This window comes from Ipomoea triloba, chromosome 3 (genome assembly GCF_003576645.1).
Source record: "Ipomoea triloba cultivar NCNSP0323 chromosome 3, ASM357664v1".
NCBI lineage: Eukaryota > Viridiplantae > Streptophyta > Magnoliopsida > Solanales > Convolvulaceae > Ipomoea > Ipomoea triloba.
The window spans coordinates 18,031,097-18,058,846 of NC_044918.1; the positions used below are offsets into that span (position 1 = coordinate 18,031,097).

A 27,750-nucleotide genomic window follows, 5' to 3' on the forward strand; every position below is an offset into this window, starting at 1 on the left:
TCACTTTCTTTATACCATGGACCATGGTCTATATTGTAATGTAAAGTGTAAACCATTAACAAATATATTAATTTTTAGTATAGGAAATGCTCATTGTTATTTTATTATTACAAGTTCAATTTTAATGTACTATATTAATTACTACCTAAAATAACATTATAATACATTAAAAATGACCACCAAGTATACTTAAAATAATTATCTATTAAACCCAATGTGGTAGCTTAAGTGGCAAGTGAGTTCTTTTTATGGGGAAGACTTCTGGGTTCAATTCCCGCAAGTGACGAAGTCTTTGGTAAAATTAATAACATTATTTTCCTATTTTTCTTAACACACAAAAATCTGAACATTATATTTGAACCAAAAGACAGTCCTTTATATGTTTTCCTAGTATATATATGTGTAGGGAGTTAGCAGTCGTGGCAAAAACACACTCTCCAAAGTCCAACGAAACCATCACTTTGATCACTTCCCATATACCTTATCAGTTAGCGCACATACACTACTTCATTAGTTCGATCTAACAGTCAAAAAAACCAACTACCCATCCCACTCACCCTCCACCGGCCACTCACAAAATTTTCCGACAGGACTTCCGGCGAATAAACAACTCATGCAATCTGAACGCAATATATAAAGACTCAGATCCCATCTCATCTATCCGAGCTGCAAAAAGAAAAGCACTGAGTCTGATGTGATGAAACTGCTGGCCTGGCATGGTATCCCCTCGCCTCGATCTGTATATATGGAATCTTAGTTTCTTTACACCATTATTCTTTCTTTTCTTTTCTTTATTCCCCCTTTCATTTCGCTCTTCATTGTTTTTTGCGAACAAAATTATACTTTTTTTATTTAATTAATTAAACAGTTTAACTAAAGCCTGCAAACATATATAACCATTTTCTGTACTGCACGCTTAAAGCCCTTCTCTACTCTCTTTTTTCTTTCTTTCCATCAAAGTTCTCTTTTCTTCTTGAAGGCTGTGATCCCTTGGTTTTTATATTCCTTTCCTTCTTCTTTACTCAGTCTATACATATAACTAAGGCAAGTTTCTTTAAAGCTTTCAAGTTTCATTATTTCTTTTTTCTCGTAGTCTTAGTCTTGTACAGATAACATCTTAATAACATACTGACAATGAAATAGGACCAGTGGGAGATTAGTAATATAAAAAAGGAAAATGATAGATGTTGTTGTGTATAAATTTTATTGTATTAAAAAAATGTCAGAATAACAAAGTAAACAGTAGCTCCCTATATTTTAATCAAAACAGGGAGTAGAAAGTGGGAGTATATGTATTACGGAGTATTACTTTATTAAAAACATGGGAACTTTAGCAGTCCCATAGTTGCAATGGTGTGTCCTGTCTAGTAAAACTGTTTTCTTATTACAACAAAGACATATGAAAAGTAATACAATTTTATCCAATATAAAGTGTGACGTCTTAGAATGCATACATATAGTGTTAGAAGTTGTGCAATGTGTGCCACACGGGTAGCTCATCAATTAATTTCTGAGTACTAGATTGTGGCAATATATATATATATAAGTGCAAAATGTGCATGTGTTGGTTCCAATTAAGCTTGCTTTAATTTCTTGATTCCTCTATTATACTGTACGTACTCTTTGGTATTCTCAAACACTTACCCAAACACTTCCAAGACTCGCATTTTGTTGCACTGAACTGGTAAAGGGAAAAGGCTTCATTTTTGCTCTTTTGCTTGCTGTCACTGTTTTCAATTCAAGTAGTCCATATATTATATTTTAAAGTGACAAAAAAAATTCCTTGTTTTTTCCCCAAAGTTAAATAAGTAGTATAATAACTTCTTTTGATGCCCCAAAAAGCTCACATCTTGGAGCATTTGAGTTGCCCCTTTTTAACACCTTTTCATGTTCACAGCACCCTTCATTTCCATCATAATTATTCTCGAATCTTTGAGGCATGCACTTTGGTAAACTACCTATCTATCTATCTAGCCCCCCTTCCTTTTATTACCTTCATTCAATTTTTAGCTTCAGATTTTGCATGAAAATCTAACCTAGCCTTACAACAACAACAACTCTGCATTTCAAGATCTAACCTTTAGATCATATACAGTACGGCGTGTATATATATGCATATATTTATATATAGCCTCCCTATATAGAGTACCTAAAACAAATATAATAATAATAATAATAATATATAATGTTTGGTTTGTAGAGGCAGGGCTGCTGAGGTTCAGTTAATGATCGTCAGGGAATTGAAGAAGCATAGCATTCAAGTTGGTTGGCAAAGGATCAAAAGCTAAGTCGACAAAAAGATTACGTAATTCACAAGGTATTTTCTCTCCTTTATCTTTCTACAACATTTTACATTAGATTAGATTCTGTGTTACAATAATATTCACATTACAACAGTGCAATTTGACGTTTTATAATATATATTATGTTGTCAAGCACCTTGTGCTCAGATGAAATGCAGTGACTCTCCAATATGAGAGGTCATGAGATTGAGCTTCAGTAGAGGCGTTGTTGATTCTGGGTAATGCTAACGGTTACTCAAGGATTCAATATGCTTCTGAATTAAATATTTTTTTTTGTTTTTTTCTCGGATTTTCTATTTTTTTGAAAATTTTTTCATTTAGTAGAGGTATTATAGTTAGTGTCTTCCACTAAAAAAACTTGGGGGGTTGGGGTGAGTCAAAGGAGTACAAGACAGAAAACCGTAAAAATTATTGCAGCAGGCCAGCAGCAATAAGTTTTAAACTTGGTGAGTGTGTTGGGATAGACATGCATTTACTTGTTTGAATTTAAGGATGGGGAATAGGGATTGAGGGGTCGGCTGGATGCAGACTTTTAAGAAGGGGGAGAGTAATAGCATGCAGTAGTGATATCATAACAATAAGGGCTATTTAGGGTTTGGTCAGTTCCAGACATAACTCAGGTTGTGTTTCGATGACAGTTGTAGAATGCAGAGTTTAGCCATGATGCATGTCTTATGGTTTACCTCATTCACCAAAGACTTCAAGAAAGCGTATGTGGGGACCCTCAGATGCAATATAATTTTTTTGAATAGATATATATAGGGTTTGGTTTGGGGGTGTGGATCGAGCCTAACAGTCGCAATGTGAGATTTACTCTCAATGCAGTAGACTCAACTCCTTATGTGTACCAAATACTGGTTCTCCCACCTAATGAACTTTAAGTTATAGTGATTTACTACCTCAAAAAATCTTGTTTGGCTGAGGTGTGGGAGTCTCACGACGAGGAATTTTGTTTATTGTGAGAATGGTTTGGGGGTGTGTGAAGTGTAGTGTGCGTACAATCTTATTCTCATTTCTCATCATTGCGATTGCGGTTTGGGTGTGTTTTGGCGTTTGGTTCTGGGGCGGCCATATCGTGAATATTGGGAATGGACAGATCGACGAGAAGGGAAGGGAATTTACAGCAAATATTCTTGAGTGTTTTTTCCTCTTTGTCTTTGCATTTATTGAGTTTACCCACCCGGCCTTGGCGTTTGGCTACCCATCACATACACGTGATGGGTGGGTAGTTAGTTGTTTAAACTATGGGTTTGAGTGTGACCTTTGCGTGACCAAATCTTTGTGCTTTCTATCTTCACAACTTTGCATATTTCCTTTTAGTCTACCAGCCACGCAACAAACGACACAGATAGAGGACCCCCCACTCTCCCAATTTGATCTCCCAACATCATTTCTTACTTTGAATCTTGTCTCACTCGTGTACAATATTACAAAAATCCCATCAAGGCACAGAACGCTTATCCGCTAGGCGTCGGTCAGCCACCCAGCGTATCACCATAATCCGTGGTCTAGGCAACAGACTAGGTCACTTAGTCGGCTGATTAGTTTTTTTTTTTTGTTTTTTTTTTGTTTTTTTTTAAGGGGTTACTTCACTCAAAACTATATCGTTTTGAGCAAAATAATCTTAAAATTGTTCAAACTCAAGATGTTTTTTAGGTAAATATTTAATATTTTAGTATTAACTATTAAAGTATTATATAGTTTATAATTATTAAATTTTTAAATATTTTAAATAAATTTTTAAAAAATAAAAAATACATGGCGCCTAGCGATTTTTCAACCATGATCCTGTATTAGTCTAACATTTTATGGGGAAAGAATATCTTAAAATTGAGGGAAATGAATTCAGTAACATCCTTTGGTATTTTATTTTTCACATTTTCTAGAAAAAAAATACAATTTAAATTCTTGTATTATGCTCACGTATCTTTATTATGTAGGAGCATTTGATTCTTTATATTAATTGTTTTGTACTCTAACCAACTAATAGAATCGATATTTCAAGTAATTTTTTTCATGAAATTTAAGTTCAATTGATTCTTATGTTTTTCATAGAACCAAATGAGTCACTAATGTTGAGTCAAACAATAGAATCTTAGTACTTTGATACTATGTTCAATCAGTTCACGAGTTTAAATTTTATTTTATTTTGAAATAAATTTACAAGAGTTTAAATTAGCTGAGTTATTGTTCTTATTTTATATATTTTTATGTAGAATCTACATATTGTAGAATAAAATATAAAATTCAAAACTTACTTTAATGTATATTTATATATTTACAAAATATTTTTTATTATATATTAAGGTTTAGGTTAAATTTGAGTTCAAATTTTATTGCTTTAGGATGAATAATTAGTTGTTTAGTCAAAACTTGTTGGCACTAGTCACTGAGATTGGTTATTTGTAGTGCCAGTAATAAGTTGAGTTTATATTAAGAAATCTTAATATCAAGGTTTCCAATCTACTTTGATGGAGTTTTAAAATTTATCTTTTATGACTCATCACAAGATCAGATGATGAGTAGCTCACTCTAGATAAATTTCACTCTTATGATCTTTTGCCACTAAAGTCACAAGTGGACTTTATCCAAATGCACCTTAAGTAACAGGCTTTCCCATAAATTAAAACTTACACACTAAACCATAAACTATAAATATTATATTAAAATTATACAATTAGTCAATTGCCAAGGACCTTGTAGTCCAGTGGCATCAAAGTCTTCCCTTTATATGGGAGGTGGTGGGTTCGAGCCTTGAAAAAAAAAATACAATTAGTCAATTAAGTTGACATGAATTTGTCAACTTGACAAACCACTAACAGCAGTCGGACTTGTACATCTTAACCTAACTTACAAGTAGTACCGATAAGATCAAGTGTAATGTGTAAATCATAAATTCTACGTGTAATATGAAAAGAATGATATATACAAAATTGGGAGTGGGTCAAAACTGATAGGCAGCCCCATTTGTTTAATGGGCAGGGCAGGGCAGGCCACAACACTACAAATATAAATGTTAGATAGGTAGGAAGAGTAATTCATGAGTAGTTTTGGCAGGACAGAATAGTTAAAATTGGAATAGGTGTTTGTGGTGGTCTCGCCTCTCGCCTCTAAAGTGGTGGCGCAGCAGGGCAGGGCTGTACAGTCGCTGTACATACAAAAAATTTTAAAGGCCAAACAAATGGTATATAGCAATAGCAGCATTGAGTGGAGTGATAATGAAGAGAATAAACTTTGAGCTTTTCAGTGGGTCGTCGTTTTCATCAAAGGCCCATCCTTTATTGGTCAATGAATCATTCATCCCAACCCACACCATTTCCACTATTTGCTTTTTCCTCTATCTACCTTATTTTAGGATAACTTCGGAACAACTTATACTAGTTTATTTATTTATAATTTTTTATCTGCTAGAGTCAAAAAGTGAATTTTACTTAATGCACAATCTCAAATAGTGAATGTTGGTTTTTCTTGTTACTCATAATTTTTTACTCGATCAATCTATAGGTCTATAATTTTTAGGGATAGAGAGAATAGTCGAGAATAACCTCCTCGTTTGAGGGTGAGAAATTTCGAATTTAAACTTTAGTCTAGCTATTGTCTAAAAAACGTGGAGCTTGAGAAATTTGTGGTGAATTGAGTGATAGGTGAAGAAAAGCTGCAATTGTCATCACATTTTTTTTTTTTTTTTGGCTTCCTTTTCCCCCCAAACTTGTTTGCTTGTCTTTAGTGGTGGCCGGCCATCACAGTAGAATGGAAGAAGTCCATACACCTTTTCACAAGCTGCTTTGAAGCTATTTATTTTAAATTTTTTATTTTTTATATTTCTCGTCTCAAATTGTATCTAATTTATATAACATATAAATTTTCTTTAAAAAAAAACTTATAAGAATAAATTCATATTAGTTCCCTGATTTTATATATGTATTTCTATAATTGTTGAGTTATACGTTACACTACAAATATTGTACTATCATTTTTATAAGACAAAATTGTCCTGACACTATTAAACTTTTGTTAATATACGTTAAATATTATCACAATTATATTTAATCAATTCCTATGTCTAAAAATCTTACTTCAGCAATTGTTAATCATAGCATAACTATTACCCAAATTATTAATTATATTTTTTAATATAATATAAATTTTACGATTTTCTTTTACAAAATTGTATACTACTATTTAAAAAAAAAAATTGCTTCAATACAACTATAATTTTAACATTAGCACTAATATTGGACATTTATTTGTGCGTATTGCATGTAAAAAGACTTGTTTGTAACAAGTAATATAGAATTAATTATGCATAATTAATCAATTTACTTTTTAAAAAAAAAACAAATTAATCAATTTAGTTATATATTACTTTGTGATAAGATTATCATTGTACATCCATATATGTTATATCTTGTCTACAAAAGACGAAATTCCTTCCACCCAGAGTTCTCACACCTCAATCAGATATGATAGTGAATAAATAAATTAGGCTAACTCAGCATGTTATTACGTGGGAGGACTAATGTTTGATGTCGATAAAAAGTCCACCATATATATTATACCTGATTATACTAGATATAAGTTATACGTGATTATGTTTGGTATTATTGAATCAGGTAAAAAGAATAGATTTTTAGCAAATACTCCGTAGTAATTTAGTATTTACTCCAAGAAGCAGATGAGAGCAATTACCTAGAATTGAAGGAGGTAGCTTGATCTGAGAGTGAGAATTAATTGCACAGTTTTGGTTGAATTGTTGAAGTGATATGAATCAGATTCAGAGTGCAGTAATAGTGTAGTGATGTGGTTTAATGAAATTAGGCAAGAAATCACATCCACCAACATAGAATGGAGAGCCAACCACTTGGACCGTTATGGTGAAACCATTCTGGCAGTGAGTTATGAGACATCCCTATCATGTGTAAACCACCTTGAATCTGAAAACCCTTAACAGTAATTTTTTTTTTTCACACAGTAATGCTTTGCTATCTGTCACCCTCTCCATGTTGCCTTCTTGAAATTACCTCTGGGTTGCAGTAAGTAGTAGTTAAAAACTTAAAAATCCTCTCCTGCCATAGCTTTTCTCAGCCCAGGAATTTTACCTTTCTAGCACTAGCCCTCCAACATTAATTGCTCTCCTGTCAATCTAAGTTCACAGTTTTCAGCTTTTTACTGTACCTTAATTCAAAAAAAAAAAAACTATGACCCACAATTTCTGCTGCTTGATTAAGATCATTCAAGGCTTATTCTTGTCATTTAAGGTTCTTAGTACCTTTTGCTTGCCCACATCCTTCTTCATGTCCATTCACATAAACAATCCACTCATGTACTTTTGGTACTTCTGTAATTCCTTTTTGTGTTTTTTTACAGTACTTGTTCTTCTTCCTTCTCATTTGGCCAATGAAGCTAAGAATTCTGTTTTTTTAAAGAAAAGATCCCGACTTTGATTCTGCTAGTGGACCAACCAAAAAAATTTCTGATTCAAAATCCCAATCAGAGCATAAGTTTGAAATTTCCTTGTTGGTTGTTTGGCGTAGTGTACAATGTTAGGCGGACATAATAGCAGAAATTGACCGGGGGATAATGTTGCAGAAGTCCAGAAGTTCTTGAATTGTTCACGGACCTCAATGGGTGGGTGGGGGGTTAAAAACAAAAGAACAACAGGGAAATAAGTAACGTATGTGATTCTGTCGTCATGTGTTGTTCTTCCTGACATTGACACGCCATTGAAGATTGAGTTCGTTAGCATTAAGGAGACATTCACTTCTGTCCCTTCATCCCACCACCTCAGGTGTTTTTCAAATATTTTTATTTACCTTCCAGCTATTTAACTTCCTATACACAGTAATTTTACTGTGAAGATTTTGGTTTTAATTTTTTGGGTTTTGGATTCTTGTTTCTTATTGCCTACTGGGATCTGCATGGTTGCATGGCTCTTTTTCACTTTTGGTGAAAACCTTTTCAGGGGGAAAACAGTGCTGAGACAGAAGCGTGTCATGTAGAGATTTGATTCTTTCTATCCTATTCCTTTTGCATCTGTGTTTTTTTTTATTTGTCCTATGATTCTTTTTGATTGCATGTCAAAATTGTCCTCCCACTCTCTATAACAATCTATTCTTTGTCTTACTATCATATTCTTTAGCTTCTGAGTATAAAAGTGCCTGATTAATTTGATATATAGCTATCTGAATGCAATTAATTTTTGGTGTGAATTGAAGGGCACATCTGAGATTCACTTCACAAGAACATAGGAATTAGGAAATGCCTCAGTGGCAGATGAAAGAGGCTGAGCAAAAGCATGTGATCTCCAGAGCTCCATTGCAGGAGTCGAGGAATCAGAATTCTGTGTCTCGAATCTTGTCGAGATGCGATGGGAGAATGGAAGAAGCCAAGAGGAGAAGGGGGAGGAGGAAAGGGAAAGGGGTACAAATGGAAAAGATGTTGGAGATAGGTGGGAATAATAATAATAATAATAATCCCCCTTCTTCTTCTTCGTCTGACCGGAGGCTTTCTTTCCCGACTAGGCCTGGCTATGGCCAATTGGGGACCAAATGTATTGTGAAGGCAAATCACTTCGTTGCTGAGCTATCAGATAGGAACTTAAGCCAGTATACTGTAAGCCATTGTTGGTTAATTTCTCTATCTTGGTGATTTGAGTTAAGTTCTTACAATTTTTTTTGTTGTGTTTGAATACAGGTGAAGTTTAGTCCGGAAATTAATTCGACTCGATTGAACAAAGCTATCATGACTGAATTGGTGAAACGCCACAAAGAAACCGAGCTGGGGAATAGGCTTCCGGTGTATGATGGGAGGCGAATGCTGTACACAGCTGGATTGCTCCCTTTTAACACAAAAGACTTTATCATAACTCTGGCTGATGATGATGAGTGGAGTGGCATCACAAAGTAAGTTATTAGGACTAAACGCTGTTAGTTAGTTAGTTAATTGCTATGCATTTCTCGTCGAATGGATCTTAGCTAAAACGTTGTTGATTATATCGTGTTAGGGAGCGTCGATTTACTGTCACAATCAAGTTTTCAGCTCAGGCAGACATGGCTCAGTTGCACAATTTCCTCGCTGGGAAACAAGCTGATGCCCCTTTTCAAGCGCTTAAAATCTTCGATGTTGTATTGAGGGAACTTGCATCCCGAAGGTTTAATTCTACCTCAATCAAACCAAGAGATTTCGCATTACATTCTCAAATATATATATATATATATGTCTTGTCATTTTGAATGCTTTTAGGTATATATCTGTTGGGAGATTCTTCTATTCTCCTAGTATCAAGAAACCACAGGCTCTTGGTAATGGCTTACAGTCTTGGCGGGGCTTTTATCAGAGTATAAAACCGACTCAAATGGGACTATCACTGAATATTGGTAGGATATATAGTCCATAAATCCCACATATCGGTTTCCTTTTATGAATCTTGATACTGCATATTAGTGTTGATGTTTTACTTAGAATTAACGGTTTTATATGTTCGGGGCAGATATGTCAACGACAGCATTCATAGAACCTCTCCCGGTTGTTGAGTTTGTAGCTCAAGTTTTAGGACGAGATATAAGTTCCAGGCCACTGTCCGATGCAGATCGGGTTAAGGTAAGCTTACTAAACAATATACTAATTCTGCATATAAAAAGAAAAATTAAAGCTCTTATCCTGTCGATTTTAATCAGGTTAAGAAAGCCCTGAGAGGTGTCAAAGTTGAAGTTACACACAGGGGAAACATTAGGAGAAAATACAGAATTTCGGGTTTGACATCACAACCAACCAGGGAGCTAATGTACATCTAGTAACATTCACCATTCATTTCTATCATACCTTCATGTTTTCTTGGCTACTTATTCATTTTACGGTTTTTACCTACTTCTGCTGAATACAGTTTTCCTGTTGATGAGGAAAAGAACATGAAATCAGTAATCGAGTATTTTCAAGAGATGTACGGATATACCATTCAATATCCACATTTACCTTGCCTCCAAGTGGGAAGTCAAAGGAAAGTTAATTATTTACCAATGGAGGTAATTAAGTAGTTGATTCTTCCTTTAAAATTTTCCTTTTAGGCAAAAATATTCCAAAAATCTCGATTTTGGCTTCAATAGGCTTGTAAGATTGTTGAGGGGCAGAGGTATACCAAACGGCTGGATGAGAAGCAGATAACTTCGTTGCTAAAATCTTCATGCCAAAGGCCTAGAGAGCAAGAACTCGACATTTTGCAGGTTGATATACATAAGTTTATTTGTTATATATACTTCTAAAGATTTCGTTTTCCTTAAAGGTGAAATTTTCTGTCTCATCCAGACAATTAAGCAAAATGGGTACAAGGAAGACCCCGTTGCCAAGGAATTTGGCATCAACATTGATGATAAGCTAGCATCAGTTGAAGCTCGTGTTCTCCCTGCCCCATGGGTAACGCTACTATGCTTGTGTCTTGAAATTTAGCTTCAAAGGGCGTGATGATATTCACCAATTCGTTTTTCGTTTCTTTTAGTTGAAATACCATGATTCTGGAAAGGAAAAGGAATGTCGACCTCAGCAAGGTCAGTGGAACATGATAAATAAGGTAAGTGCCCGGTACTCAATCCTAACAACACCGTATTTTGTTCTAGTACTAGGAATCTAGGATCATGATATTTAACGAAAGATATTCTTCTCCCGTTACAGAAAGTAATTAATGGAAGCACTGTCAACCACTGGGCTTGCATCAATTTCTCGCGTAATGTCCAGGAAAATGCTGCTCGTGGCTTTTGCCAACAGCTGGCTCAGATGTGTCAAGTCTCTGGAATGGTAACAATTTAGCTTATAATGCATTTAAATCATGTATTGATCAATAGCCAAAGCCATGAAATTTTTGCCAACTAAATGGTTTCATTTTTGACCTTTCATATCAGGAATTTAATTCTGAGCCAGTCATCCCGATCTATTCGGCTAAACCAGACCAGGTAAAGAAGGCTTTGAACTACGTTTATAATGTTGCTGCCAACAAACCCGGAGGAAAAGAACTAGAACTACTCATAGCCATTCTTCCAGACAATAACGGTCCTTTGTATGGTACGTGTATATTTGTCTGTCTGCTACTATATTGCTCGCCTACAAAAGCAACTTCGATTAACTAATATTTTTTTTCTTGATGTTTTTACTTGAACAACATGGAATGAATTTTAACGAGAATGCTGCTTGATATTCAGGTACTCTGAAGCGAATTTGTGAAACAGACCTCGGACTGATATCGCAGTGCTGCCTCACGAAACATGTCTTAAAGATCAGCAAACAATACCTGTCAAATGTATCGCTTAAGATTAATGTGAAGGCAAGTTGGAAGTAGTGAATCAAACTAGTTGTTTACCGGCAAAATGTTGCTAATATAAATGCATTTCTAGTTCTACCTAGCGGTTTTCAAAGTACTTTGAAAATGTTATTGCAGATGGGAGGAAGGAATACTGTGCTTTTAGATGCCTTACGATGGAAAGTTCCTCTGGTAAGCGACATCCCAACGATCATATTTGGGGCTGATGTTACTCATCCCGAATCTGGAGAGGACTGTAGCCCATCAATAGCCGCTGTAAGAATCCAAGCTTCTCGCTTTATATGACTACTGCAAGTTGTTCGAGGATAAATTTTTATGACATCTGTTATTTGGTGAAGGTCGTGGCCTCGCAAGATTGGCCCGAAGTTACCAAGTATGCGGGATTAGTGTGTGCTCAGCCACATCGACAAGAACTCATCCAGGATCTTTACAGAACATGGCACGATCCTCAATGGGGGAAAGTTTCGGGAGGCATGATTAGGTGTTCATTCAATATCCTTACTTGATATGCAAAATAGCAATTTCACTTAGCTGCAGATTTCTGGATAGCAATGTATTATAGCAGATATGCTAGGAAAATGGAAATGAACATGTTTGTTTCAACGATTGCAGGGAACTTTTGCTGTCATTTAAGAAGGCCACTGGACAAAAACCGCTGAGGATAATATTCTATAGGTATTTTAGTCTGGAATTGAAGATTTGAAGTCGTATATTTGTAGACCTGCGATGTTTTGTTCTAATTACCTTAACGGGTGTAGGGATGGTGTTAGTGATGGGCAGTTCTATCAGGTTCTACTGTTCGAGCTCGATGCTATCCGCAAGGTTTGTGAATTTGGGAATAACTCGTGCAGTAAATGTTTTCGAGTTCAATTCTAAATCTGTATTACTTACTGTGCCTCCAGGCTTGTGCATCGTTGGAACCGGGTTACCAACCTCTGGTTACTTTCATTGTTGTCCAAAAACGTCACCACACGAGGCTTTTTGCTAACAACCACAATGACCGAAATCATATGGACAGGAGTGGGAATGTGTTACCTGGTAAGACTATAATGTTTTTGCTTTTCCACCCTTTTTGATGATTGAATGTTCGTTTTCCCATTTGATATAATTGAAATTTATGACAACAAAATGCAGGTACTGTGGTGGATTCTAAGATTTGCCATCCTACAGAATTCGATTTTTATCTATGCAGTCATGCTGGGATTCAGGTAAGTGCTGAACTTGAATTGAATCTATAAATTTCATTAGCAGCTTATTAGGAATCTAAAGTTTTTGATAAAGGATGTTCTAGGAATCTACCAAGGTGGTTGTTTGCTCTTTTTGTTCCATGTTTGACCCCGTGGCATCGTTCACATTCGCAGGGGACTAGTCGTCCTGCACACTACCATGTTCTTTGGGACGAGAACAACTTCACAGCAGACGAAATCCAATCTCTGACAAACAACCTTTGTTACACGTAACGAATCTATTTTCTCTCAATCTAGTCGTTACAACTACTTTTTAACTGTCTTGCTTTTCCTTTTCCATTATTAGTAACAACTGCAACGAATGCAGGTATGCACGATGCACTCGGTCCGTTTCTGTTGGTAATCTTCTAACTTTTCTCTCAATGCAAAGCTCTGATGCCCAGATAGAACTGTGTTTTTTGCTTCTGCATTTTATTCATACAAAGCTGCATTATAATATGGTATCTGTGTTACTATGAATGCAGTGCCACCTGCATATTATGCACATTTGGCGGCTTACAGAGCGCGGTTTTATGTTGATAACGACGCCCACGAGAACGGCTCGAACAGCTCGATGCGCTGCACGCGCACCACGAATGGTTCCGGGGTGCGGCCCCTGCCGGCATTGAAGGAGAAGGTGAAAAATGTAATGTTCTATTGCTAGGCAAAGAGCAAAATAAGGTCATATAAGTTTGAATTGAGTAGGAAAAAAAGAGCTGGAAATGTTTATATAGTAGGGACTAGAGAGTCCTAAATCCTAATGTATGACAAATTTTGAGTCTCAACTCCTTAACCAAAATTTCTATGCTTGACCTGGGCAAATTATACCATGGATCAAGGTCCATCTTGCATTGTGGACATGGTCTAAAATGATATTCAGATTATGTGACTGTATTTAATACATTGTGTATCTTTAGTTAACATATTATGTACCTATAAATAAATTGAAGACACCGGTTGTTATGTCATGGACCTAGTCCAGCTTGCAAGGTGGACCTGTGTTCAAAACGACGTCATCTGATTTTTTTTTTTAAAGTGCTCCCTTCCTTGCCGTTTGTCTTTAGAATTCGTTCCTCTATATTTATAATTTTTTAACTTTATATTCACAATAGAATTGAATATTCACAATTTGAGATCTCAGTATACAAAATTACAGAACTCAATATTCACAATTGTAGAATTCTATATTCACAATTTCTGAACTCTATATCCACAATTACAAAACTCTATATTCAACAGTATAACACAATTTTTAAACTCTATTTAGAAAAATATATATATCATTGGCTGAGGAAACGGTATTACTAATAGCACCTTATTTCAGACGTGCGTTTTGGACAAGGTGAATCCGGGTCTATAGCATAATTTGCCTGAAGACACATAATATATTAATTATAAGTACATAATGTCGTTTTGAACTGTGATCTACATAGTTGTGTGGATTGTAATTTGTCTTACAGATGCAATGTGAAATTTCTTCAAAATTGGGCCTTACCCATAAACACGAGGCCTTTATCTGGTAGTGTCGAGTACCCAACATGGCCCCACTTTAGAAACAGGAACTGAAAATAACTAAACAGTGTGTGGCCCAGGCCATGAAAGTGAAAAAGGACCGAAAGGTAATAAAGAGAAACTAAAAGAAGCATAAGTGGAAAAACATAAAACAACAGACAGCTGAATTCCAGGACTTTATTATGTGCCCTAAATTAATGAACCATTCATTACATAAATTAGAGACAAATTTTACTATGTAACGTGGTTTATGTAGCAACCTGGACCATAAAGTATGCATCATTTGAATTACGCTTCAATTTCATTTGACAATATTGCTATGTTTTTTAATTTTATATTTTATACACAATTTTATTATAGCAATATTAACGTATCATTTTAATTTTACTACAGTTTCATTTAATACATTATTAAATGAGCTCTATTTTTTTTGTTTCATTTTTTACAAATACTAGTTTAATTATAACAATGCTAAAGTATTTTTTTTTTTTTGATTCATAGAAGAGGGGAACACCCAAAAAACGACTAAGACATTAACTGTCGGGATCCATCCCACTCCTTGGAACTCTCCGATGAAACGTCACACCAATTTGGTCATCCTGCAGCAAAGTAAGAAGCTCAGGAGGGGGTTCACTCAACTCTGTAAAATGCCTCGGGTTCCCCAGGGCCTTCTTTGCAAGAGCATCAGCTACCCTATTCTGTTCACGAAACACGTGATTAAATTCAATCGACTGAAAGTGAACAGCATCTGCCCGGCAACGCTCAAAAATGTTATTGAAACCTCGACTCATTTGGGTGGAAGACCTCAAAAGCTCAATGGTGGTCGCAGAATCGCTCTCCAGGATGATATGTCGGTAGCCCATATTTTCCGCAAGATGGAGCCCATATAATACGGCCCAAGCCTCAGCTTCATCAGTAGAACAGGAGCCAGTCTGTGCAACGTAGCCCCCCTTCCAGCTCCCCTCGTGATCCCTTATGACGCCTCCACAACTAGATTTGTTGCTAACAGGACAGCGGCTTCCATCCACATTTACTTTGACGCAGCCGAAACGCGGTTTAGTCCAAAAAACAGAAGATTCCACCCACTGGCCACCCGTAATTCTCATGGCTCCTAAATTTGAGAAAGCAGCCTGAATTTCCTCTTCCTGCTTACGAATCCAACGAATTTTTTGATCAAACGGTATGCTCTTGCCATTGAAAACTGCCTCATTTCGCCACTTCCAAAGCCACCACAAACGGATTGAAAACCGTTCCGGCCAACCATCAGCAAATCCCATTCGTGACTCTCCTCGCAAATTCGTGTCTAACCACTCTTCCCACCCGAGCTGATGTAGGCGGTGTGCCGTTGCTTGGTCTACCTCGTTCTCCAAATGCGTTTAGCATCCTTGCAATGACGGAAGATATGCGCACAATCCTCCTGTTGCCCTGCACAAGACAAACACATAATGTTAGCCGTGATATGCCGCCGAGCTCTCTCCACATTAGTAAGAATTTTCCCGTGTTTAACAAGCCATATGAAAAAACAAATTCGATTCGGCACTTTAAGCTTCCATATCCGTGACCACGCGTCCTGACCACCCGTCGAGTTAGAGGAAGTCAGAGCCTCATAAGCAGAGTTAATCGTGAATTCCCCACTTGATTCAAGACTCCATCCAATCTCATCATTTATATCCTCCGCCGGTGATAGCATAAAACCTGCAAGTTTAATCTTGATATTGACCGGTAGGTAGTCGGCAAAAAGCTCCCACTTCCATCCACGACCTTCCTCCCACATATCATTAACCTTCGCATAGAGCTCTGGTAGGGTCAAATTTATCTGTAAATAATTCGACAACGGTTCCGACATGAGCCACTTATCCATCCAAAAATTGGTATGCTTGCCATTACAGACAACATGCATTATTCCAGCATCCACAAAGGGCCCGGAAGCCATAATTCCTTTCCAAGCTGGCGAAAAAGACCCAGACCTGCCGATTGAGTGGCATCTCCTGCCTGACTCGTTGTATTTGCATGTAAGAGTTCTAGCCCAAAGGCTTTCTTTCTCCCGCTGAAGGCGCCACCGTAGCTTAGCCATATATGCCATGTTCAGATCGTGAATTTTGCGGATACCCAGCCCACCCAGCGCCTTAGGTTGAGTGACAGCGTTCCATTTCACCAGACTCAGTTTACTCTTGTTGGGGTCAGATTCAGCGCCACTCCAGATGAACCGTCTGGTGCTTTTCTCAATTTCCTCACACACACCTTTCGGCAGAATAGAAGTCTGCATCACATAATTCAGGATTGTATTAAGGACTGATCTAGCGAGCGTTACCCTGCCTGCAAAGGACAACATCCGAGATTTCCACCCTTCCAAAAGCCCTTTGAGCCTCTCGAGCAAGCTACTAAACGTGTGGCGAGTAACTCTGCCATGGTTTGATTTCACCCCTAGATAAGTACCAAAATCATTTGTCTGCTCTAAATTCAGTTTAGTGGCAATCTCCGAAGCAACGTCCAGATGAACGTTCTTAGAGAATAAAATCTGGGACTTAGCATAGCTAATCTGTTGACCAGAAGCCTCGCAAAAAAGATCAAGGCTATCCCGGATGGTCAGCACTTGGTCAATAGATGCCTCCGCAAATAACACTAAATCATCCGCAAAACAAAGATGCGATAAGGGGGGACTAGAACTAGTTAATCTGATGCCTTTCCATTCCCCTGTCGACACTTTAAGAGCAATCGTCTGACTGAGTCTCTCCATACAAAGAACGAAAATTGCCGGGGACATAGCATCCCCTTGGCGAATTCCTCGTGATGGAGTGAAATAAGGAAGTCTCTCCCCATTCCAAAGAATAGACAAATTGGGTGTTTGAATACAATGCATAATAAGGTTTATCCACATCTCCTCGAAACCGATCTCCACAAGAGTTTGTCTAATAAAATCCCAAGACAAACGATCATAGGCCTTCTCAAAATCCAGTTTGATTGCCATTAACCCCCTCGGTCCCTTCTTTGTTCGCATTGTGTGCATGACTTCCTGGTAAATGAGTATATTGTCCGAAATTTGGCGTCCTCTAACAAAGGAACTTTGGTATGGACCCACTATATCCGGAAGAATGTCCTTTAACCTATTGGTAATCACCTTAGTAATAATTTTATAGCTCACATTACAGAGACTTATCGGTCTAAATTGTCGAACCGTCTCCAGAGACTTGACTTTAGGAATAAGAACTAAGAGAGTGTCATTTAGGCCAACAGGTAAGCACCCAGACGCCACCGCATTCTTGACCAGCTCGAAGAGGCTGACACCGACAATATTCCACAAGCGCTGATAAAACGCGGCGTGAAAACCGTCTGGCCCGGGAGCCTTAAAAGGAGCAATATCCTTCAACGCCAAATGTACCTCATCTAAGGTGACGGACCTGTTAAACTTCTGCCACGTAGCTGTCGGTATGCGAGGATAGCCACCCCCCCCCCCCCAATTATACATACGAATAGGACCTTGCTCCCTTGAGAAAAGCATCATAAAATATTCCCGAACATGACCCTTAAGAGCATCATTTTGAGTAATCCAGTTTCCATCGTCACCCCGAAGCCTCTTGGTCGAGTTGCGAGCTTTTCGAACAATAGTGGCCGCGTGATAGTACGCCGTGTTACGGTCCCCCGAGGTAATCCATTCTTCCCGTGATCTTTGGTACCATAACAATTCCTCTTGATACAGAATGTCTTGATACTCCCTGACCAGTTTATCCTCAAGCTTTGCCAGTCCCCCGTGAAACGAAGATGACTGTCTGATTTGAATCCCTCTAAGACGTGCAAGAACGATCTTTTTGCGGTGATGAATGTTTCCAAAAGTATTCTTATTCCATGATGCCAAAGTTGCCGCAGTTCTGGGAATATTGTGTATGAATTGATCATCCGAGTTCCAGACATTTTGAACCACATCAAGCATGCTAAAGTATTATTTTAATTACACTTCATGTTCATTTGACAATATATATTATCGTATGACTCTAGATTTTAGTTTAACTTTTCACGCACATTAGTTTCATCATAGCAAAACCAAAGTATCATTTTAATTATACTATAGTTTCATTTGACAATAATGTGTTCTGTTTTTTTAGTTTCATTCTCGATCCACATACACTAATTTAATTCTACTACAATTTCATTCGACGGTCATGGTCCTCACATTTCATTGTATAACAATTGTAATTTAGGTTATCCAACTTTTACACTTACATCTATATAGATATAGGAAACCCTCGTTATGCACAATAGTATAATATACCCATATAATATCTATCATAATTGATAATTATCTCATTCAAAAAAAAAAAAAAAAAAACACATAGTATGAACGAGTATATTTCACGATTCAAATTCCAAAATATCCCTTCAGTATTGTCATTCTTACTCAAAGATTTGTGCAAGATACTCGTGGATAGTGGCATAGTGCAACGAAGACATGATAGCTACAAAATAACAGAAAATGTGTGAAATAATTTTCTTAGTGTTAAAATTTGCTACGCTTTGAGGCTTTGTTACGGGACCACACAGCTACCTTAATATGAAATGGGGTCCAAAATTCCAGCACTATGATAGCTACATTTAGTATGTGATTGAGTGTAACATGCAAGAATAAACTAAAGTTTGAAAAGATACCGACTTTTAGAATTTTCACAGCATCACAATATTTTATCGGCTAATCATTCACACGGGTAATTTACTAGTTAATATAATTGTAATGATGGTATTTAATGGACATGTACAAATGATTATTGTGATATTTTTAAATGTTAATCATAGTTGTAATGAAAAAGAAAAAAAGGAGAGTTGAGAGTAATGGAGATATCATTATCAAGGCATGAGAAAAATGGGGGTTGGAGAAGGTTGAGAGAGAAAGAGAGAGAGAGAGAGAAGATGCATCATATTCATATCACAAGCAGACCGGCAACTCTTGGGGCAAGGTCCATGATGGTGGTCCCCTCCCCCATTGCAGTCATTGATGACTTGTACACATTGAGTGGGGCCCAGAAGGGCCACATCAGGCGACCTGGAAAACGGGTTCACGTGCTGGCGTTATAACACCGAGCCTACACATCTCCTATTCCGGAAACTCTCCTATTTATCATTATTTTATATATATATATAAATTTTAAATTTCTCCGCTTAGGCTAGACTACTTTTAAAATTCAGAGTCCCTGTTCGAGAGTCACTGAAAAAACAATATATAATATTTTAATAATTTTAATTTGAACTGTGATTAAACATGTGACCTCTTATTTAAAGTTATAAACTTATACCGTTCGAGCAGTCGAGAGGATGGTGAAAGAGTAAATGAGAAGGGAGAGTAGAGGTGAAAGGGAAAGATAAATGTTGATGGAAATGGGAGAGAATTGAAGGAATGGAAAAGAGATAGAGAAAAGAGGGAACAGTAATGTAATGTAATATAATGTAATGCAATGCAATGCAGGATGCAGGGTGGGGGACAGAAAGCTCATGTGATTTCCTCTCTGGCTCTCTGCCCACGACACCCCCTCTGTTACGTTCAACGGGCCCCGTCCCATTATATTTCTTTTTCTCTTATTTTCTGTACCACCTCATCTAGATATGTGTACACAAATATTAGATTCTTTTATATTTCATTATTAATTCATTTCTTTTATCTGTTCATGCTATGTTCACTTAAGTTATACATATTTAATCAAAACTATATTATTTCTTTTTGTCACGACAGGAAATGAATATTTGGTACTTGATGATGTTAATTAGTTTGGGTTACCTTGTACAACTGGAATGAATAGTACACAGGAAATAATAAGGTCAGGCGTTTTACGTGAAAATCATGAAAGTAAAAAAAAAAAATTACAAACTTTTTTAGACTAGGTTAAACCGAAATTCACTAATATGATTGAATAATACAAATTCTAACCTACAATACTCAATACTATTGAAATGTACATTTACATATAAGGGGAATGAACGTGATCAAGAAGTCTATTGATGGCAAGTGGCGCAACCGAGAAGTTAACTAAAGGTAAGTAGCGCGGTCGGGAAGCTAAATAATCGTCCGACCATGTAAGGTCGGGAAGTTCCGGTTGGAGTGGTGTAGGTTGGGAGAAATAACCTCACCCACAAAGAGCAATAAGTGTCGTTTATATAGAAGGGTGTGAGGATACATGCCAACCGTTTGCATGCCTTCCACGTGTCCTTTAGAGATTCAGCGATGAAGTTATGCTCTTCAAGTGTCTTTAGAAGTGTGATCATGTGATGGGGAGCTTGGTTTAGATCTTGCGGACACTTGACGATCGTTGTGGGGTTATTGACAAGGCCAGTCAGGAAATCAACTAACAAGGCAACCGGTAAGTCGACTTGATAAGGCAACTGATAATGCAACCGGTAAGTGTACTAATAATGCGACAGATAAGTAGACATACACTATTCAAGTAGGAAAATACACTAGGTCAATAGGGAAGTATACTGGTGAACCCTCTTGAGGTCAAGAAGTGCACTTGTGAGCCCTCCTAAGATAGGAAGTACACTTGAAAGCCCTTTTGAGATCGGAAAGTAGACTCGTGAACCCTCTTAAGATCAGAAGAAGTAAACTTGTGACCTCCGTAAGGCAAGTAGAGTTTCACTATAACCGTATCATTAATGATTTTAGTACCCCACTTACATACAAGAATAACATATTCCTCTTAATAGTTGATTATTAATTCGTGTTTGCCAATTTATAAATAGGTTAACAAATTTTTAAAAAAGTTTTTGGTATGTCAATAGACAAATTTAAGGTAGTGATTTTAGTACCCCATCTAGATGCAAGCCAATGGTTGTTTCCATTGACGGGGAATCACGGGCTATTGATCTTTATATTTCGAACTCCTTAAAGAGGTTTAGATCTATACAAGGACACATGCGATTATGGTTGCCTTTGTCCTCACAAAGGTCTAGATCTAGACCCAAGACAATCATGATTATGGTGATATTGGACCATTGTCTTTGTTTGGTATTCTTAAGTTTTTGGATTAAAAAAAGAAAACATTAAAGATGTATAATTCATCAAGTCAAATCATTTTACATTTGAAATAAGTTCACATGTAAGTCTATCATCCTAATGTACTCGGCTAATTTGTAAATAACTAACAAAAATAAAGAGTTTTATTTTTACCACATCAAGAGTTAAATATTAAATAATTATTTTTAATAGAGGAAAATAATATTATTTTAATTAATGAAAAAAAAAACATATTTACCTCCCAAAAATAGCATAGACAAGTATGAGAATATGTTTGTAATAGTAGAATTTGTGACCTTAAACAAAAGGGTATTGGCAAGAATCGGATTTGTGACATGCAAAAGAGTATTTGTAACAATCGGATTTGTAATTTTCAAGTACGAAAAATATGACAATCATGTTCCTATCACTCCACCGCTCCTTTTGGAACACTGAATTATTTTCTTCCTTATAAATTATATATTATAAAGTTATGTGCAGTAATTCCACCAGCAAGTGCTTGGTAACGTCACAACAAGATTTCAAGTTCGACTCCATGTGAGAGCTATCTATTGGACCTTCTTAGTTTGTGTCAGTTAGCTATGGACAACCTAAGTTGGATTACCTCAACTTGGTCTTTTGTTAACTGGAGTTGCAAAGTGGCTTCACCTAGAGCGGGCATTCGAATAGCGGCTACAAATTTTTCCATACATCAAAGTAAAAAAGGAAAGTAGCACTTTCAATATCATGCTTTGAGTTAATTCCATGAATAGTTCCAGAAAAAATCGATGATAAAAATAGTAAATATCAAAAGTCAAGAGACCATTCATGAAATTAAGTTTCACGCTTTTATTACACTACCTTCTATTTTACATTAACATTTTTTTAGGTTTTTCCAAGGTGTCTTTCCAGCCGACAGCCAGAAGACTAATCATCCATCCCAACAGTCAGCACACTATATTGTAGGAGACTGGCCATATGATTTGCTCCATTCACATGTGTGGTGATCAAACCTCCAACCTTATGCTTAAGGTACGAGGTATTTTCACATTAACATTACTAGTAAATGTAAAACACTCAAACTTTTTTTTTGATAAGATGGTAACATCGAAGTAGGATTGAGCAACTAATTTTTATGCCATAAGTCTTTGATTTTATTATTATTCTTATTTTTTGTGCTTCCAATGGCCCTCCCACCGAGAGCCTGCCAAAAGTGTTTTGATTGAACTTATGAAAATACACAAACCGATTAACGTTTTTATTCTATGGGAACATATAATTGGTTTGAAGTCTTTTTACATGGTCAACATTTGGTTAAATATTTGTTTGACACTTCAATCAATGGTCTAAAAAAGGCCACTCCATTTGAGGGTGTAGGGTGCACTATCAATGTTTTAGACCACTAGCTGTGGTAGTTTGGCCGTGTAATATTGCTCAAATGCACAATAGGTTTATTATAAATAATATACCATCCCACCCCCTATAAACAATAGGTTAAGAAATCTATTATTTAATCTTGCCTTGGTTTCTTTATATTTATTAGTTATCAGTGAATAATTTAATTTTATTGTCAATTCATTATGTAAGTCATATCGAATGTTAAAATATTTGGTAAACAATCTTGATCAATGTAGAAATGTCCACCCCCTCCCCTATCCCTTGGATAACACAGAATTGAGGTTCTTGCTTCCCTTTCATGTTTAATGGAGGTTTATATATATATATATACAATTCAAATGCGACCTAATCCTTAGGTGCGACCGTGCAACTATTTTGCAGCCATTAAATTACAGCAAGTCAGCAAATCAACGCTCAATATATATGTGTTAAAATACAATCAACGCTCAATATATATGTGTTAAAATACACATCATTCTACGTACTAAAATACATCAGAAAACAGATTAAACACACCACTCCACATTATAACCAAGCGCACATATTCATTTAAAATGCATCAACTGACTCCACTGAGGCTCGAACCCACCACCTCCCGTATAAAGGGAAGGGTTTGATGCCACTGGACTACAAGGTCCTTGGCAAAGGTATACCATAAATTTTAAACACCTAGATAGTAAAAGTTGAACCCTTAAACCAAATAGAAAAGAATTACATCATAAGGTTTAAAAGGTAGACACTAATTGCAATTAATTTTTACATTCACTGAATTTTTTCTCTCTGTGCTTTAAGGTGTTAGATCTTTCCAAATAAACGACTCTTATTAGTTTTTTTTTTTTTTAATGAACAAGTTCTTATTTGATTCATAGGGGGTTGAGTTAGATTCTGCGCGAGTTTGGTGTATAAATCTCACATCTAACTTTACCCATTTGCAAATTTAATTTTTTACTATTCACCCCAACCCATGCTGGGTGAATTTTGATGTATTTTCTTTGAGAGATTAAAATTGTAATTCCTACCCAAAGTAATGATGGAGTATTGATATTTTAACTTTGAGAGTGAAAATGTACTACTACAATTGTTAACATTCGTTTTTCTTTACAAATATTATATATTTTGATTGATTAAAGATAAAGCAAGTCACAAATGTTTTCTATTTCTTTTATCCAACAAAATATTATTGTGACAAGTGTCTCATTATTTGAGAATGCATTTACCATTTCGAGAAACAAAATAGTCCTTGACACGAAAAGTATCAAAAGGTTGAGGATTCCATGTACCGTTCTCTAAAAAAATTGTCAATAAACATTTTACTCATGGGATTGAAATTAGTACTTTAATAAATAAATAAATAAATAAATAAATAAATAAACAAAACAAAGGAAAAAAGGGAGGGACCGAGGGAGGGGTTATAACATTTGCCTCTTCATGTTATGACACTGTCTAATTAGATTTTTCTCTATTCAGTATATTTTTCTCCTCTCATTATTCAGTATATTTTTGTTTTAACATGTGGAGGAGTTAGTCAATTAATGAATCGTCAACGAAAATAAAGAATCTTATTAACACGTAAGAGTGAACTTAAAAGGGGAAAAGTATAAGGCTGATTACATTAAATACTTAACAGAACAAGGGAAAGAAAAAAAAATTAATCAAAATAAAGAAGAAAAAACAATCGTTTTCCATGCAATTAACGCTATTTAGAAAACTTATTTTATTAATCAACAAGTTCCAATGGGCACGTAACAATAATAAAAACTTGACTACTTAAATTATATGAATTGAATGTACCAATAAATGGAATTCCCAATACCAACCTACAATAATTGAGATTAGTGATTGCTAAAATAGTGAAGAAAATTTCAAATCTGAGTAGCTAGAGAGTAGACAGAGACATCACCATAGACTTCAATTCTTCACTTTTTTTTTTCTATTAAAAAAAATAATTAATTAATTTGTGCAGAGGATTGTTGATTACCAGGCCAGCCAGTTAGCAGCAGACTGCAACTGGCACCCCTGTGTTGAACATACACTGATACACATATTATGAATCACAACCACTTATGAAATTGCCATTTATGCTACCTGTGTGTTTTGGCATCTATAAAGTGGAGGGGTCTTTTCTTTTCTTGTTTTAACATTTGGTTTGGTAGTTCTGAACAATTTGTACAATCTGATTCATCATCAACTAACCCAAAACTTTTTTTTTTCTCATTCCCTCCCTGACCCAAACTCCAAAAAGCTGTAACTTTTATATTAAGCATGCATTTTTTTTCTTCTTTTTCACATCATATGAAAGAAAGAAGTTTAAATTTGGTTTTCAGAAGGAGAAATTTTACATATAAACCCAACCCATCACTATCACTACACATCTTGAAAGATTGTTGGGTTCCCTTGCCTTGACTTGCCTTGTACAATATGTAATTAATTAACTCTTCCATGATTCAACTCATAAGAACATATACTATGTCGGAGATCTTTTCTGGGTGACGAGAAAAACTGGTAATCACTCTCTAAGGATGTGTACTGGGTAAACCTCGATTCTCTTGTTTTTCTAATGGTTTAAACTTTGGGGGCCAAAGCTACTAAAGATTTGACAATGCAACTAAAATCAGTAATTTACCCCCCAAGTGGACGGGTTGGCTTGGCTGGCTCAGTCACGGCTGGCTTGCCAAGCCGAAGCCGCGATGAGAGGTCGACTGTGCCACCCTAGTGTTAAACACCCTTCAGTCTCTTCAACATTGTAGCCTTCGGCTGAGAATAGAGTCAATAACATGCTGGCTTGCTTGAATGCATTAGAGCCTAAATTGAGGGGCTTGAAGCCGGCTCCGGTGAGTCGAGCCTTCCACTTTCCCAACGGCTCATGCCTCTCTACCCGAGCCACTCCCTCGCAACACACCACATTGCAAATCTCTCTCTGAATGTACATCTCGGCTAGGGCTTTCTCCGGCTGAGCCGGGCAAGCCTCCAGCGAGTCGAACATTGTGGAGTAGTAGTACAAAGATTCGGTGAACCGGTCCAGAAATTCGGGCTGGTTATGGTTCGCTTCCTGCTCAACAACGGTTACAACTTTGGGGTTCAAACTCCTGATCCAGCCCAGAACCGTATCGATGGGCGAGCCGCGGATGGGGTCCGGGCCGAGTAATTTGTGCAGCTGCATTATCGAATTCACCGCCACGGCTTCATTTGACCCGACTTGTAACATCCACGACTTGACATCGTCGAGCCGCGAAGCCGCCACGCCGCGGAAGGCGAACCGGACGTTAACGGAACGCGCCAATTCCGCTAATTTGAGCCCGATTTCACGTAAGGAATCGCGGCCGTCGGGGGAAGGCGGGCCAATGCCGGTTAACCGGAGTAACGGCGGCCCGCCGGGACGTAAAGCCAGCGCCTGAATCAATGCGGGCCATTGCAAGCCATGCATCAAGTTGAAATCGATGACGTGGACGCAATCGTGGCCGTGGAAGGCCTCTAATATGGCTTGATTAGCCGTGAAGTGAGCGAATTTTAAATACGGAGCCGCCTCGTAGAAATGGGAATACAAAATCTCGTCCTCGTAAGCCGATCCCATTAGGTTAACCCCTTGCGGCGTGTACAGCCGTTTGCTCAAGGCGTCGATGAAGTAGCCGGCGACTTTGCCGATTCCGCAGCCGGAATTGACACGTGTCAGGAGCAGCTGCAATTCGTCGATCAAGGATCCGGCCAAGGAGAACTCGCCACGCTGGACGGAAACCGCACACGTCATCAGCGCATGCACCAATCGGATGCCGGAATCTTCTTGCTCCGTGGCCGTTACAACCGTTAGATGCGAAGGGGAAACAATCTGTGGCTGCTGTTGCATCGCCTCACATTCGCTCCACCCAGTGGGACCCGCGGTGACGTAATTGGAATCCGAGGGGCAAGGAGCGGCGAATTCGGGCACGGGCGGCGGGTGGAGCTCCGAGAGCAAGGAGTCGACCCACGACCCGAGATCAGAAGGGTTCTGGTGGACGACGTCGTTTCCTAGGTGCTGAGAGATCTCGGACCCCATAGGGCTATTCACCATGAAACTCTCCAGATGCTCGAGGCGCTGTGCCACGTGGCGGAGGTCGGAGGAGCGGACCATGTAGCCGGCGCCGGCGAGGAGGCTGTCGATCTGGTCGACGTGAGCGGCGGAGCAAGAGGAGGAGGAGCTGCCGCTGCTGCTTGTTATGGAAGAGTCATGGGGACTCATTTTAAGGTAGGGCTTCAAATTGAAATCAAAATTAGGGATTGGGGGGGTTTATGGGAATGGCGAATCCTTGAGTTCCATTAGAGATTAAAGAGAAGAGAAGAGAAGAGAGGAGAAGAGGAAGAAGAAAGAGAGTGTACGTTGGGAGTTGGGTCTAGAATTTGCAGTGAAAAGCGACTAGTGAAAGAGAGAGGAAGATGGGGTCTGATAGAGAAAACCACGAGGTACAAGGAACACAAAAAGAAAAAGAAAATACGTAACTTTTCGGGGCGTATTTTCCAATATAAATACTCCACATTTGATATTGCTTATACGTATGTTAATGTAGCAAATTTTATTTTTCCATTAAATTATTCATATATCTATTAGTCCCTCATATTTTAAAAGGGATAAGATTTTTTTCTGATTTGTTAAATGGACATTTTACCTCTAGAATAAATATTTCATTTATTTTTTTCAAACAAATTATTATTTATATGTAGAAATGACCACAGTTTGATTTAAACTGAACCAGTAACAACTAAACCGAAAGGTTCTTGTTACGATTTAGAATCGGAACCTAATATTTGAGTTTTAGTTTATTAAAATTACGAACCAGAACTGTCGATTCCGGTTTCAAACTAAAAAAATAAAATAAAATATATTAATTGTTGAATTTAAAGTATTATATAAAAAAAAATTTGAACCGACGGTTCAAAATGGATTCAGAATCGCGAATCGACGATTCAAAATCATAACATAATTTACAAATATTATAATTCTAGTTTAAGCTAATGCAAGTAGTTGTTTTTATTTCAAACCGTCAATTCAGATCCAACTTT

General features: G+C 37.2%; 2 protein-coding genes across 3 annotated transcripts; one reads left to right on the top strand and one right to left on the bottom strand.

Moving 5' to 3' along the window:
• The first annotated feature begins 442 nt into the window (after nucleotides 1–442).
• On the top strand, nucleotides 443–13,804 carry LOC116014437 (protein argonaute PNH1-like). 2 transcript variants are annotated; one of them, XM_031254491.1, is made up of 24 exons: nucleotides 443–719; nucleotides 2,201–2,317; nucleotides 8,519–8,915; nucleotides 8,997–9,205; nucleotides 9,307–9,453; nucleotides 9,546–9,679; nucleotides 9,793–9,902; nucleotides 9,980–10,086; nucleotides 10,186–10,324; nucleotides 10,406–10,522; nucleotides 10,605–10,712; nucleotides 10,795–10,866; nucleotides 10,968–11,090; nucleotides 11,195–11,354; nucleotides 11,492–11,613; nucleotides 11,728–11,865; nucleotides 11,949–12,091; nucleotides 12,223–12,285; nucleotides 12,369–12,432; nucleotides 12,513–12,648; nucleotides 12,745–12,818; nucleotides 12,972–13,066; nucleotides 13,165–13,196; nucleotides 13,322–13,804. In XM_031254491.1, the coding sequence occupies exons 3-24, from the start codon at nucleotides 8,562–8,564 to the stop codon at nucleotides 13,498–13,500; spliced, it is 2,826 nt and encodes a 941-aa protein (XP_031110351.1). In that variant the 5' UTR covers nucleotides 443–719; nucleotides 2,201–2,317; nucleotides 8,519–8,561; the 3' UTR covers nucleotides 13,501–13,804. The 2 variants fall into 2 exon arrangements, with proteins under 2 accessions (XP_031110351.1, XP_031110352.1); XM_031254492.1 differs by lacking the exons at nucleotides 443–719; nucleotides 2,201–2,317 and adding an exon at nucleotides 7,705–8,091.
• An 11,092-nt stretch (nucleotides 13,805–24,896) lies between these two features.
• On the bottom strand, nucleotides 24,897–27,160 carry LOC116014332 (DELLA protein DWARF8-like). Its single transcript, XM_031254367.1, has one exon. It carries the CDS (start codon nucleotides 26,930–26,932, stop codon nucleotides 25,373–25,375), a length of 1,560 nt encoding a protein of 519 aa, XP_031110227.1. The 5' UTR covers nucleotides 26,933–27,160; the 3' UTR covers nucleotides 24,897–25,372.
• Nucleotides 27,161–27,750: the final 590 nt, after the last annotated feature.

Bases quoted from the DNA above. Each gene is read 5' to 3' on its own strand.
- LOC116014437 (XM_031254491.1), top strand. From the start codon at position 8,562: ATGCCTCAGTGGCAGATGAAAGAGGCTGAGCAAAAGCATGTGATCTCC. The intron at 8,916-8,996 runs GTAAGCCATTGT...GTTTGAATACAG, and splicing joins GGAACTTAAGCCAGTATACT to GTGAAGTTTAGTCCGGAAAT. The intron at 9,903-9,979 runs GTAAGCTTACTA...GATTTTAATCAG, and splicing joins CCGATGCAGATCGGGTTAAG to GTTAAGAAAGCCCTGAGAGG.
- LOC116014332 (XM_031254367.1), bottom strand. From the start codon at position 26,932: ATGAGTCCCCATGACTCTTCCATAACAAGCAGCAGCGGCAGCTCCTCC.